This window comes from Spea bombifrons, chromosome 2 (genome assembly GCF_027358695.1).
Source record: "Spea bombifrons isolate aSpeBom1 chromosome 2, aSpeBom1.2.pri, whole genome shotgun sequence".
Taxonomy (NCBI): domain Eukaryota; kingdom Metazoa; phylum Chordata; class Amphibia; order Anura; family Pelobatidae; genus Spea; species Spea bombifrons.
Genome location: NC_071088.1, coordinates 64,333,009 through 64,346,990, shown reverse-complemented (window position 1 = coordinate 64,346,990; position 13,982 = coordinate 64,333,009). Strand labels below are relative to the sequence as shown.

Below are 13,982 nucleotides of genomic sequence, written 5' to 3'. Positions count from 1 at the left end.
TCTTTTAACTTTGTGTTTTCTTTCTACTATGCTTAATGGTGGTTGTGTATTAATACCATGTAGCTATTGGCCTTATACTTTAGAATTTTTTTTTGTTTTGTATGGATCCAGTGAGGACTACAAGGCCAGGCCATGCACCTAAAGACACAAAACTCAAAATTACAGTTGTCCAATAAAGTAAATATTAGGTCAACGTTGTGAGTAAAATTTCTTACCTATTTACAAGAATGTGTGGATTTTAATGACTCAAAAAATAGAGAAAGACTGGACAGATTTCCATGTTTGGTGGAATCTATCAATAACACATGTATTGCAGAACACAGAAAACCTGGTTTAGAAATTGTTCAGCTGATTAGAAAGAATTGTCTGGATAAATAATTAGACTCTCAGGGTATGGATTTCCCAGCAAGAAGAGAGGAAGGGAAGATATGGATCTAGCCTGCTTTAGATAAGAGAACCAGGGATGACTTTCAAAATGAGGTGACCCTGACACCCACAGGATGTTCTGATTCCACATCATATTTTGTCTGCAGGAGATCATTGGGATGCCTTGTATATATGATTAGTATTAAAGGTATCTTCTAGGTTTCTCCACTAGGATCACAATAACATACATCAAATAAACGGAGAGCCCCTGAGCATCTACACAAGCATTTTGACACAGGGTTAAATACTCCTATTAAAGCATTAAAACTGGCAAGCAATTGTGACACCATGCCTTGCAGCATCCTTATCCACACCTTATTTTGCTGAGTCCTTCTGCAGGTGTTACTTGTTTTTCGCTATGGACTCAAACTTTCTCATAGGGAGTAATATTTTTTTTTCTTTGGTTGTGCAACAGAAACACAACACAATGGCAACACCTTCTGTCTTTTTTTTGTTTTTGTTTTTTTTTTTTTTTTGAGGCGCCTGCAGCATTTTTAAAAAAAATATTGGAAAGATAGTAAAAGTCTGGCAACCTTTTATGTTTCTGCTGACTAAAATACCCGTAATTGTTAGCGAGATAAAGAGATGCGGGCTAGGCATGATGGAAGTTGTAGTCCACAGCAGCAGCAGCAAAGTCAGGTGCTTCCAACCGCTGCTCTCTTAAGAAGTAGTGTGCGGCTTGCGATGGGTGTGACGCTATCCTTAGGTTAAGGTAGCACTGCAATTAAACAAGGCTTTTAATTTAAAGTAGAAAAATTGGAAATTAAGTGATTTACTCTACGGATGATCCTGGAATTATCTGGCATTCTAGTACCAATATCCACATACACTTAAAGCTCTAAATAAAAACCTTTTTTTTGGTAAATAAATATTGTTCAGTATGGTATATGTGGGTCTATATAACCTATTAATAAAATATCCCACTTTCCTGTATGAAAAAGCTAAGCAAACCCCCTTTAACACTTTGGACACAGCCAAAAATCTCTAAGCCGGCTCAACTGTTGACTTCTGGTGACTGATTAGATAGATAGCAGGCCCATCTGTATGTGTCCTAAAAAGGCTGATGTCACAGTGTATTCACAAATGGCTAGTGGGTTGGTGAATAGGGAGAATTGCCTTTCAAGTGAAAAGCCTAGGCCTTTGTACATATGAAAGCAGTTATCCTACTGAGGCCTTCTCACCAGTGCTGCTTCTGGAGAGGACAGGAGGCTTAGCATGAACCGAGGGAGTGGTGGGGATTCCGAATATGAAAAAGAAAAATACAATATATTATTAATGTACTCCATGCACAATGAAATCAAATGCTGCGTGCGCTTGGCATTATTTAAGTGCATGGCTTTATGTACCATGATATACGCCGGTATGACAAATTACTTCTACGTAAGGGCGCTGATGTGCAAAAAAACTGCCTTAGTAAAGTCTAAGTGATACATATATTCATAATCTATGATCATTGCTTCTGGAGCGGTATCAATTGCATTAGGTGGCTTTTTGCTTTTTAACTTCACTAACCTGCAAATCCCTGCTATGGGAAGCAGAATCCCGTACCCGTTAAGAGGTTAAACATAAGGCTTCAGTATACCACTAGGTCGTATTTTGAACTGCAATGTAAAAAGTTAACAATATAGTTATTTCCCGTAATAAAAACACTCAGCTAAAATAATGATATATTTGGTGCATGGCTGAACAATCTTCTATCCTTTCTAAACACATAATTTGTACCAAAATTTGTTTTGCTGACAAATGTAATTATTTCCTACACAATGACGTCTAGCAATTTTATAGACACATATTAAAACTATGTCGAGGGCCGGATACAATCATGGACCATATTAATAAAGACAGTATCCGAAGGAAACAAGTTCACAATGTGGTGTTATCCCCTTAGCAACCAAATAAAATATCCCTAGCATTCCCATATAGAACTTTGCACAAGGCTTGTTTATTTGCAAGCATTACCCACAGAGATGTAAGCATCACCCAGAAACGGAGGCAGAACACACGCAAAAGTGAAAAAAATAAAAAAAATAAAAAGAGGAAAATGACCAAATCGAATATGTGCTTTTAGAACGTTTGTAAAGCGGAATAGTGACACAATGTCTGGTTTTTCCTATATAAAATATGGTTTATCCTTTAGTAGGCAAGGTTTTGCATGTAAACCATCCACATATAATACTATAATTTCCCTTCCACATGCTTGATGTCAAATAATATTGCAAATATAGCAAAATATATAAAAAAAAGAACACAATTGGAAAATGAATCCACAGAGAGGATGGTGTCTTTCTTGCAGCTGTACACGAAGTGTGGATTTTTTTTTTTTTTCGGTTAAACAGAAGCCTTTCTCTCGCTCTCTCTCTCTGGTTGAACCCTATTCAGTGTACTTTCAGTAAGCCCTTTAATTCCTTCTCCATAGTTACCACTGGGATCCTGACAAATATGTTCCTTCACAAAGACGGGGCCATATTCTTCACAATAGCCAATCTGGACACTTTTAACCAACTTTTACTGCATGTCCCTGTAACACCATACAACTAGTCTTCCCCTTTTCAGTGGGTTTCAGCTATCTCCCCCGGCTTTTGATGTCTACAAATTAGGATAACTGTAAAGACAAGCCAAAGAATTTCTGGAGTTGGTCATAATGACATCAGATGGGAAGCAGCATACTTTAGTTTTTTTATGAGTGGGGTCAAACAGGGTATATTAAAGGGGGGGGGAAGGAGAAATGTGTGTTTTATTTCTCAAAAAAAACTACTAATAATAAAAACATGCCAGGCTGCAGTTCACAAAAGGCTGGATTTTATGGACTTTAGAATCTGTATTGGAGAGAAACTAAAATTAAGAAAAAAAGTCAGAAGCAAATTGATGGAGCTTTTGAAAAATTCAAAGTTTCAAACCTGACTTAAAAGATCTCTGACAAAAGGGTTCAAGATGTGTTGTACAAAAATATATGCCTATGAATTTATGAATTTATAATACATAAATAAATATATTTATATATATAAAGCAAAAAAAAACACTAAAGTATTATCATTATACCTCCTGCTATCGTCCAGATGAATACAGTTTTTTTTTATATATTACATTATCTATCATCTGCCTATATATCTCTACTACCCAGTTAGTGGAAAGATTGGTTTGTTCATTGTTTACAATATCTTGCATAATTATTGGATCAATTTTGCATTAAATACAATACCCATTACCTCCCAATGTTATATATTCTTATATATTCTTATATGTATAGATCTATATTATCATATAATAATGTACACTAGGCAAAATGAGTTATTTTATTATACATTCTGTTAATTAAACACACCTTTTTAGTTGTTCTGGAATTGCATACCTTAAAACTTAAGGTTAAAGTACTGACAACTTTTAGTGTGCCCTAACAATAACATTTGGTTTAAACTCTGTTACTATATTAGAACAGTCACAAGTATATTTATTATATATATTTTGTTAGTATTTTGTGGTATATATATATATATATATATATATATATATATATATATATATATATATATATATATATATATATATATATATATATATATATATATATTACAGAAAATTAGAAGCAGCAACTCCCTTCAAGCAGCCCAGAACAGGTTAAGTGTAAATTTAATGGAAATTGCATTACTAATCTTTAATCTAATGTATTATTTTACCACCACCCTCTACAAAAGAATTAGCATCTTATCACTTAAAGTGAAATACTTAGATATTAAACAGGTGTTAAAAGAGAAATCCAGGGTTAATAATGCTCTCTCACCAAAATAAAGTTCTCCTGTGTTTGTCTATACCAGATGTGTGTATCCTTTACACCTATAGGAAACTTTCAGTGAAATATATACTAGTCTTCTCAAGTCACATTTCCATATATATAAAATGTTTAAATTATCTTTATAATAGTGGCTTGTTTGTAACTTGTTTCAGGAAAATCAAACTGACTCAGTTTAGTGCACAAAAAGTAAACATATGAACAAGAGATAAGATAATTGGTTACTCAATTTCTATTTTTTATAAATATCTATTTGCCCAGATTATTATGTTAGCTTATCACATATATTACACACACACACACACACATATATATATATATATATATACATATATATATATATAGTGAATAACATAGAGATATTACCAATTAGTATTTAGTAACAATAGTATTAAGTGATCCAGCTAATTTTACTAAGTCTAGCAATATCATGGTTTACATCATGCAAAATAACCGTTTTCTAGAACAAAATTGATGCAAATCATCTTTTTTCTCAACATTTTATTTATTATTTTTAAGTGTTGAAGAGGTAAATTCTTCATATCCTGTAACTCCTCCCACACATTTCCCAATAAAAAAAAACAAGTTAAAGGTTTACAATTCATTCCCACTCACAAAATATAAAATTATTCAGATATTTTAAAAAAAAATGGAATAATACTTACCCCCCCAAAAAAAACCTGTCTGCTTTGCATGGGAATCTGCAAAAGAAATAAATTGTTATTTTACTGTATGTATATGATAGCCTGGAGTTTGTTAGGATGGATGTGAGAAGGGTCCAGGGGTGTCTGCTGGCAGTAGTGGGGTGTAAAATGAGTGGGTGAATGAGTTTAGAATGTACATGAGGGATCTGATTGTGTGTTATGCGTTCAGCTCCCTTTCTGCTATGTGTATGGCAGCTGCTCTGCAATTCATACAACTGGTAATTTGCAGTTAGGGCAAAACGTGAACAGAAAAGCAATCAGAAATCAGAGCAGAGAGAGGGAGAGAGAGAGAGAGAGAGAGAGAGAGAGAGAGAGAGAGAGAGAGAGAGAGAGAGAGAAAGAGAGAAATGGGCATCAGTATCTAATTGACTTTGAAAGGCACCAAAATGCAGTTTTATTTCTTAAATAACACCCAGCCTGGTAAATAGTTTGTTTTTTCATGCCCTGATAGATGCAAGAGGATTAAATTTTAATTCAAAATAATTAGTTGCGGTTATTGGAGTGCCTTTGTAATTATATTATTTTGATTTAACGACTTTTGGAGGTTAGGAAGAGAGAAGAATTTTAAAAAAAAAAAAAAAAAGCCTCACAGCTTGGGAGATAATGCTTATTTTTCCACTATTTCAAAGACTGTCATCAGCCGCTTCCTTTATTAGATCATCAACAGAAGCCTCATTAAAACACAGAATTTTTTAATTTTTTTTTTTGCTTTCTTGAACTTTCACTCACTATACACAGAAATAAATTTATCTTATTTTTTTTAAATTTGTTAAGTTCTCCTGCTATAAAAAAATACAACTTAAAAAAAATAATATTCTAATTCTAGGTACATTTTGTACATTAAAACTACATTGGTGATAAAAAGGACTCAATTATTTAACCTCTAAATGCAGGTATTTTGTATTATTATATAAATTACAACGGATTATTATTATGTCATACGAGTTTTATATGTTTTCGAGGTTTAGGTTGCATGTTGGTATTTCGACCAAACAGCTCGTATAACACACATTAAACGAAATCCACGTTGATCAAATCTTAATGAATAACCGCTATAAATATTTACTTGTTATTAGGGATGTTCTTGGATGGGGTCAAATGTGTTTTTTTTTGTAAGCGAATTCTTTACAATAGTTGTTGTTTTTTTTAAAAAAAGAACAAAATAAATTAATATATTTTCTTAATTGCGATCGCAACCCCATATTATGGAATCTCTTTCTTAACCGAGCAAAGAAGTTCACTGGCTCAGATGCACCTGCTCACAGATCCTAGCATCTTCTTCCAAGTCAAATAATAGCAAAAGAAGAAAGAATTTGGAATAGATTATATGACTTTTGGAGGAGTATCCGCTTCACACCAAGTTGATTCTTTATGTCAGTGTGTGTGTGTGGAAGTAAATCATACGTTCATGCAAACTGCTTATCAAACAATCGTACCCCCCCTAATCTTGTAAAAAAAAAAAAAAAAACAACCACCCCAAATTAGATCATGTGCAATTAACATACTGCCTAAACATTCCCCTTTTGCATCGAATGCTCTTAATTAGCCGTGATCAAGTATCATAATAATGGGAATTAATAATGCATAATTCCAGCCAAACCTGCATATCTCCTATGCATAAAGTCCAACGTAAAAAAAGGGCAAGCGATATTCACAATAACATATTTCTACACAAGCTGCAAAAATACACTCCTTACTCCCCCACGTGGTTGTTTGCAAAACAGCATGAATGAAAGTAACGAACCAATGGAGGACAGGAGCACCGAGTCAATCTGTAACAACCGTCCAATGACAACGAAGATTGGGACCAATTGAGACACAGGGCGTTGACGGCAAGCTGCCAATCACTCCACGAGAAGCCAATAGCGAATGTGGAGGCGGTACTGATGGTGCAGGCTCACGCTACTGGGCTGGAGCTTGGTTCTAAAGCACAGAAAGCTGGGAAGTTGCAACCAGTTAAGGAGTAGGAGCCATGGCTGCAACTGCTCAGTATCTACCCAGGAATAACACCTTGCCTTCCAATCCTCTGATGCATCCGGACTCCGACAGGATGCACCAGGGTACCACCTACAGAGAGGTGCAGAAGATGATGCACCAAGAGTACCTTCAAGGCTTGGCCACCAATGCTGGTCACCCAATGAGCCTCACTCACCATCAGTGGCTGCCCAATCCGACCAGTGACTGGGGTAGCGGATCCCACCTGTCTGGGCAGACGGAACATGGCAAAGGAGGCGTGCAGAGCAGCAGAGAGGATATTAACAGCAGCTTCCATCACCACAGGTCACATCTTGTCCACCCGCAGACGCCCAGTAGCCATGCATGGGCGCAAAGTGGGGGACATCACCTGTCTCCCATGTCCCCAGGTTCTAACAGCCACCAGCCCCTCATCTACTCCCAGTCCTCCTACACGAATCTCAACGGCATGCTGGGACCCCAGGCATCTTCCTTGCACCACAGTATGAGAGATCCTTTGCACGAAGACCCCGGGGTCCACGACACCCACGTAGAATCACCTCCTCAGCATCTTAACCACCACCAGGACCATTCGGACGAAGATGCCCCCAGCTCCGACGACTTGGAACAGTTTGCCAAGCAGTTTAAGCAGAGGAGGATCAAGCTGGGCTTCACCCAGGCAGATGTTGGTTTAGCTCTGGGCACCTTGTATGGCAACGTCTTCTCCCAAACCACCATCTGTAGATTTGAAGCTTTGCAGCTCAGCTTCAAGAATATGTGCAAGCTGAAACCCCTGTTGAACAAATGGCTAGAGGAGACAGATTCCACCACGGGAAGCCCCACTAACCTAGACAAGATCGCTGCCCAGGGGAGGAAAAGGAAGAAGAGGACCTCCATAGAAGTTGGGGTAAAGGGGGCTTTAGAGAACCATTTTCTGAAGTGTCCCAAACCCTCAGCCCATGAGATCACCAGCCTGGCAGACAGTCTCCAGTTGGAGAAGGAGGTGGTGAGAGTTTGGTTTTGTAACAGAAGGCAGAAAGAGAAAAGGATGACCCCAGCAGGGGTTCCTCACCCCCCCATGGAGGATGTGTATTCACAGGCAGAAACACCACCACTTCATCACACACTGCAAACCTCTGTACAATGACTAAGAAATATATAAGGAGGGCATGTGAGGGGGTGGGGATGAAGTAAGTACTTTTGGATTTTACAAAAAAATAGTTACGGGACCCTTAGAAAAAGACTGGAGGACCTTTCACCACAAGATTAAGTTAAGACATAAACTACAATAAAAATCCCCTTTCCCGATTCTCTTTGGTACACCTCAACACATCTATATGTCTTGTTCCTTCTTCAAGGTAAAAGGAGAAGGGGTTGGGAGGTATTTATTAATCAGGATATTTTGGGATGGGTTCAACTAATAAGAACTGTGAATATTTTTATTATTATTAATGTAAATCCTCATTCTAAGAAAGACGTTGGCAGCTTTGAATGGAAATATGTGTTATTTATTAATTAGACTATTTAACCCCTAAAGTGCAGTAGAGGGGTTGATAGAAACCCCTGCGGTTAAAAAAATCACATTTATTTATTTGGTTGCAACAAACAAAATATGATTGATAATCTTTTAAAACAAAAGAAGGCATATCAAAAGTTTGTACTTTTTTTCTTCTTTCTAATTTATTTGATTTGTTGTTTTTTTTCTATTGATTCCCTGAGTGTTCATTGTGGAATCAAGTGTGTATTCCTTACCTAAAAAAGATTAACAATGCCACATTGTTTTGTGTTTTTCTTTCTGGCAAATGCTTTATTTAAACCAAAATTTCCATGCACTGGAAGAATATAACAAAATATTAATTAACAAGGTACTTGAATTATTTAGTCTGTTTTATAATTGCCATGGTTTTATGGTTCCATCTAATGCCAGTTTTTGTTATTTAAGGTTAATTAATCTGGCTTGCCATTTGCCATCATACCATTGCTTTAAAATATATCTTTCTAACCTCTACTCATCTTTTAGGACATGCATATAACAAAAACACACCCAAATCTCCAAAGGTTTCCAAATATATTGTGTGTTCTGTAAGAAGGGGCATATACAGAAAAAGATCAAAATGACAGACATATTCCATTATAAAGCAAAACTTTAAAACAGATTTTTACTGAATGACATTGTAAATATGTGTTATATGTATACATATGTATGTTTTTGGAAAGTTGTGTATGTTTTGTTTTGTTTTTCATTCTACACACTTTTGTACACTAATTTGAAGAGGATATTTTAATATTATTTCCATATAAAACCTGACCCTTTCTATTTATTTTCTCAATTTTTTTTGTTTTTGGAGTTTGGCTCTGTAAATTACTTTGCAATATATATATATAAATATAATTTTTTTTTTATCAATTTTTTTTTTTGTTTGGTGAATTGTTTGTAACTTTTACAAATGTAGATTTGCAATTTACTTTTTATATTTATGTTAAAGTAATATTGTATTACTTACATAAAGAGAAACCCCTTTAAAATGCCTCATGTCTTTTTTTTATATATATATATATATATAAATATATACATCGATATATACTTAAATTACTCAAGGCGTTGATTTTGAATTAAAATTCCAAACAGGAATGTGTTTATTCAATTTAAAATAAATTCTAAATGTATTTGTGTTAGTACATTTTGTTCACCCAATGTTAAAAATTATACAGTCACTTAAATTTAAAAACGAGAGGAGTGGTGGATTTCATTTTTGTAAATCCTATTTCTATCCTAATTATTTTTATGTTTTTTTTCTTTCACTCTTCAGCTGATTTTGTTACAAATTTGGATTACCACACACAAGACCATAAAAATCTAAAATATGACAGATAGTGTATATAGTTAGAGGACATGAAGCCGGTATATTTAATTTATTTTTCTTTTCTATGTGCATAAAATTTGATTGCAAACCATGTGGCTGACTCTGTTCTAGAAAACAAATTTAATAAATCTCAACTTTTCATCATTTGATTTCAAAGAGTGATCAAATAAAAGCCCTTAAACTGGTATTTTTGTATGTCTGTACTTTTCTTTATTTAATCCAAAATGCCTTTACCTAGGAATATTTTCTTTTTTTGTTCCTGCCATTTCACTTGCTAGGTGAAGATTTTTAATAATATAGAGATATTTTGATACTGTCTAAAACTTCAATTTCATTGGTCGCTTTAGTTTCTGTAGTTCTGTTCCAAAGAGTTTCTGCACTTGATTTGCTGACTCAACTAAAAAAGTATTTTGATCATTTGGATGTGTCTTCTCAAGTGACCTAACTTAATTCCTTCGCTCCTAACAATTTGAAGGGTAAAGCAAAACAAAACTTTGTTGGCATGATACTGAAAATACAGCCTATCAGAAAACTATAAAAGTGTTAATTTTGATAATCATGACTTTTAAAATAAAAGGAATAAGTTAGTGCGTTCTTCTACAAGCTGAGAGGAAGCATTGTTTTGTTGTAATATTATTGAGTTGTGTAGTGTCTGTTTTTTTTATAGATGTTTGTGTTATTCCACTACATATGTGTGTTCAGAACAAATGCTTTCTTTCATGATTAAATTTTAAAGTCTGCCATTATCATTGAGCGTACTGTTGTTTCCTATCCCATCCAAAAATAAATACAATTTTAAAATATAAAAAAAATAGTGATTCTTTTGTGAATTACAACATCCCTTTGCAGCACCTTACTTAAACACCTTACTTAAACGCTAACCCAGAAACTAATATATTTATAATAACAAAACTATTCTTGCCATCTGACACCAGTTTTAGCAGAAAAAGTTGTAGCCATTTTTGGTACCCAGGAAATGCTGGAAGCGACCACCTAGTGACCTAAAAAAACACGTGGATGAAAATACTTTTTAATGTATATCAATAACAGAATAAGGCAATTTCATTGTTCGTCAGGAGTCAGTTATATGAAACATGAAAATTGTAAACTTGACCTTTTGCTACTTTCGTGACCTTACCAGGAAACTACAGCCATAAAATATGTTATCCTAATGTGACATTAAATTGTGAAATTCACATGCCCTTGACGTAACAAAATCATACACACTTTTTCAAATTGAAAAGTCCCAGACTTGACTTTGCTTGATTCCTGTTCTTGTTAGTAAAATGACTACAAAATATTCAGACGTAAAGAAAATCAAAATACATTTGTGTTCACCTTTGCACTTGTGTGTATATATATATATATATATATATATATATATATATGCAGTGAAGGAGAGAAATCAATTGACAAAAATGCGCACACGTATGTGTATGTGGTATATATATATATATATATATATATAGGGTATCATGTATGTTTATATATAAATGTATCTTTAAATCTCAGAAACCCTCCAGGCAAAATGCATAGAGAAGAATGACACCTTGGAAAAGAGTGCCCCACTGAAAATACACAATCAGCTATTTTTAACACTTCTGTTGCTGGAGGGGGTGTGCAGAACATTATATGTATGTATTTTTTTGTTATAATCCTCTTTTCTGTGTGTGGACTGGTTTGAAACCCCTCAAAGCAAATCTGATTTATGGTGCAGTTATTATCATGCAATGCTGACAATGTACCTCAGCATTCTACCAAAATGTTTACAAAAAGGATTAAATAAATCCTGTACATAATGCTGGAATATGTATTCATAGCATAGGCATAAACCTCTTTCCATGCTTAGTTGTCTTTGTAAATAAGTACATGATCTAATTGGTTTTAAATATACATATGTATATATATATATATAGCTAGTGCTTGAAGTAGCCAGAATAAAATACTTGGTTTGTAAACCTGTATTTGAAATGCACGGGTTTATATATTATTGTATCTCGCTATCTATCTATCTATCTATCTATCTATCTATCTATCTATCTATCTATCTATCTATCTATCTATCTATCCATCCTTACATACATAATTGTATGTGAAGCTAGACATACAGCATTTTATAATGTGTGTGCTTATTTTATTGACACATTATAACTAGTTTGTTATCAATCTAAAATCCCCTCAAACTGCAGAAAAGAACAATTACGGGAAGTTCATTATTTAGAAACCAGATGGGTGGTATTAGCCATGGGGAAAATATGATATGAAATCCATCTTTGGTATAGATAATTTGGTTATTGTCTAATGACTGTTCTCATGTCTTAGATCTAACCCTCCTCGGGCTACAGAAAGGGACACGGTTGCTTGCATGCTGTGTCGACCTCAATGTTTGAGGTATACATACCACTCTTTAATAACTTTAGAAGCTACTATTTTATCTAGCATTTTAATAATAATCACACTTGGACATGACACAAATCAAAGTCTACGTAGACCTTCTTCATGAGAACGTTTAACCTCTTATGCACTGAAAAGGATTCATTTTATACTTATGAGATCTTGGCTTGGGCCTTCAACGTATACCCATATATTGTTCAAGTATCAGTGGCAAAAGGTGAATCATGATCCATGCCACCATACCACGTTTCTCAATTTTGAATGTTTTTATTAAGTACATATTTTTTCTGCTACAAAATCCATGTGATTTACCAAAATGACATTTTTTACTCCATTGACAATACTTTGTAACGTTAATTAAGACCAAACAAAGGTTAACAACAATAATAATATAAAATATGCACTTTTGGATTTATTGATCAAGTAACTTAAAAATGACACAAGCATGGTTTTTTTTGGAAACACATTTTTATGTTTAGCACAACTCTTACCATGGGATTGTATGTGGTCTAAAAAATGTCCAGTTTTATATTCTTGAGGTTTTACTGTTCAAATGAACAGATATCTCCTATTAAAAAATGTACCTTTTTTTGTAAATCCAAACTGAATTACGTGCTAACAATGATAGCTATAAACAAAATAGCCATTTTCTATGGAAGGCGTTAATTCATTAATAAATACATGTTTATGACTAAATTAAAATTCTGCGGGGAATGGTACTAATGAGCCCCCAGAAGTGTGTAGGAATAAAAGATATTCTGATTCACAAAGGTCTGTACACTTCCACCAAAAAAAAAAAACAACCACTTAGGGAAAAAATGTAATTCTAAATAAAATACCATATCACCCATCGTACGTAAAGGGTTGAAAGAGCTGAATATTAGCATACAGAGCAGAGTCCCCTCATCTGGTGATTCCCCTCATCTTTCCCAGGGAATGTATGGACCAGGTGATTCTAAGATGGTGTCAGGACCTTTGATTTGCATCATTCTTAATGCACGTCACCATTCCTATTAATAGTGATCTCAGAGGCACATCTAGAGACCTAATGAGAAATCTTCAAATTGCAGATAAGACTTTTTAACGTAAACATTTCCGCATACATATAACTATATTTTTAACCCAATGAAAAAAGTGAAAAATACCTTTGAATAAATCTTTATCCCCACCTTTTTGACAGCCATGTAACTCACCAGTTCACACACAGAGAACTTACCAAATGCTGGGTGGGTATGCTTATTACGTTCAGTGGAAACTGTTTCCGCACTTCTGGGTCATGTATTTGCTCGATCAGATGACTGGACTTGCTCCAAATTCAGATATTGCAGAAGTAGGCCTCCTCAGATCTCTTCCAACTGAGTTGGAAGTGATTAGCAACTTATATAAGCATAAAACTTCATAAAACACAATTAATTGTACAGTATGGTGAAGATGTTATGGATAGCAGCTCTTTGGCCCACCTAATTATGTTGCTTTTATTTATGTGACTGAAATGCCTGGGTCTCAGTAACTTAGACAACTTTCATATAATGGTATTTACTATTTACTATATACTTTTTTATAATATAATTGAACCTTCTCAACTTGGTGACAAATAATAAGTGTTAATACAGGATATCATGGGGCACAACTGTTGCTGGACGTTTAGCCTTTAGTAAATACTTAATAAAGCCTTAAAATAATGCTTCCATATGTCACTAAGAAGTGTATATGTCTTATAAATGCACAATACCTTTGATTCGAGGTAATTATTTCTGGTAGTTTTAGAAGAAGGAATGAGAGGATGGGGGAAAAGAAAGGTGAGCTCAAGTGAAACGAGTATGGAAGGAAATTAGTTATGCAGAAATCAGTGGA

At 34.5% G+C, this 13,982-nt stretch overlaps 1 protein-coding gene and 1 long non-coding RNA gene across 3 annotated transcripts; one reads left to right on the top strand and one right to left on the bottom strand.

The window, feature by feature from the left end:
• Nucleotides 1-772: 772 nt before the first annotated feature.
• Nucleotides 773-2,201, bottom strand: LOC128472654 (uncharacterized). Of its 2 annotated transcripts, XR_008346194.1 has the most exons (3): nucleotides 1,939-2,201; nucleotides 1,608-1,635; nucleotides 773-1,144 (listed from the first exon to the last, which is right to left on the bottom strand). It is a non-coding gene; the product is annotated as an uncharacterized LOC128472654 (long non-coding RNA). The 2 variants fall into 2 exon arrangements; XR_008346193.1 differs by having other exon boundaries at nucleotides 1,608-2,201.
• A 4,667-nt stretch (nucleotides 2,202-6,868) lies between these two features.
• POU3F1 (POU class 3 homeobox 1) lies at nucleotides 6,869-9,921 on the top strand. Its single transcript, XM_053454563.1, has one exon. It carries the CDS (start codon nucleotides 6,890-6,892, stop codon nucleotides 8,015-8,017), a length of 1,128 nt encoding a protein of 375 aa, XP_053310538.1. The 5' UTR covers nucleotides 6,869-6,889; the 3' UTR covers nucleotides 8,018-9,921.
• The last annotated feature ends 4,061 nt before the right edge of the window (nucleotides 9,922-13,982 follow it).

Bases quoted from the DNA above. Each gene is read 5' to 3' on its own strand.
- POU3F1 (XM_053454563.1), top strand. From the start codon at position 6,890: ATGGCTGCAACTGCTCAGTATCTACCCAGGAATAACACCTTGCCTTCC.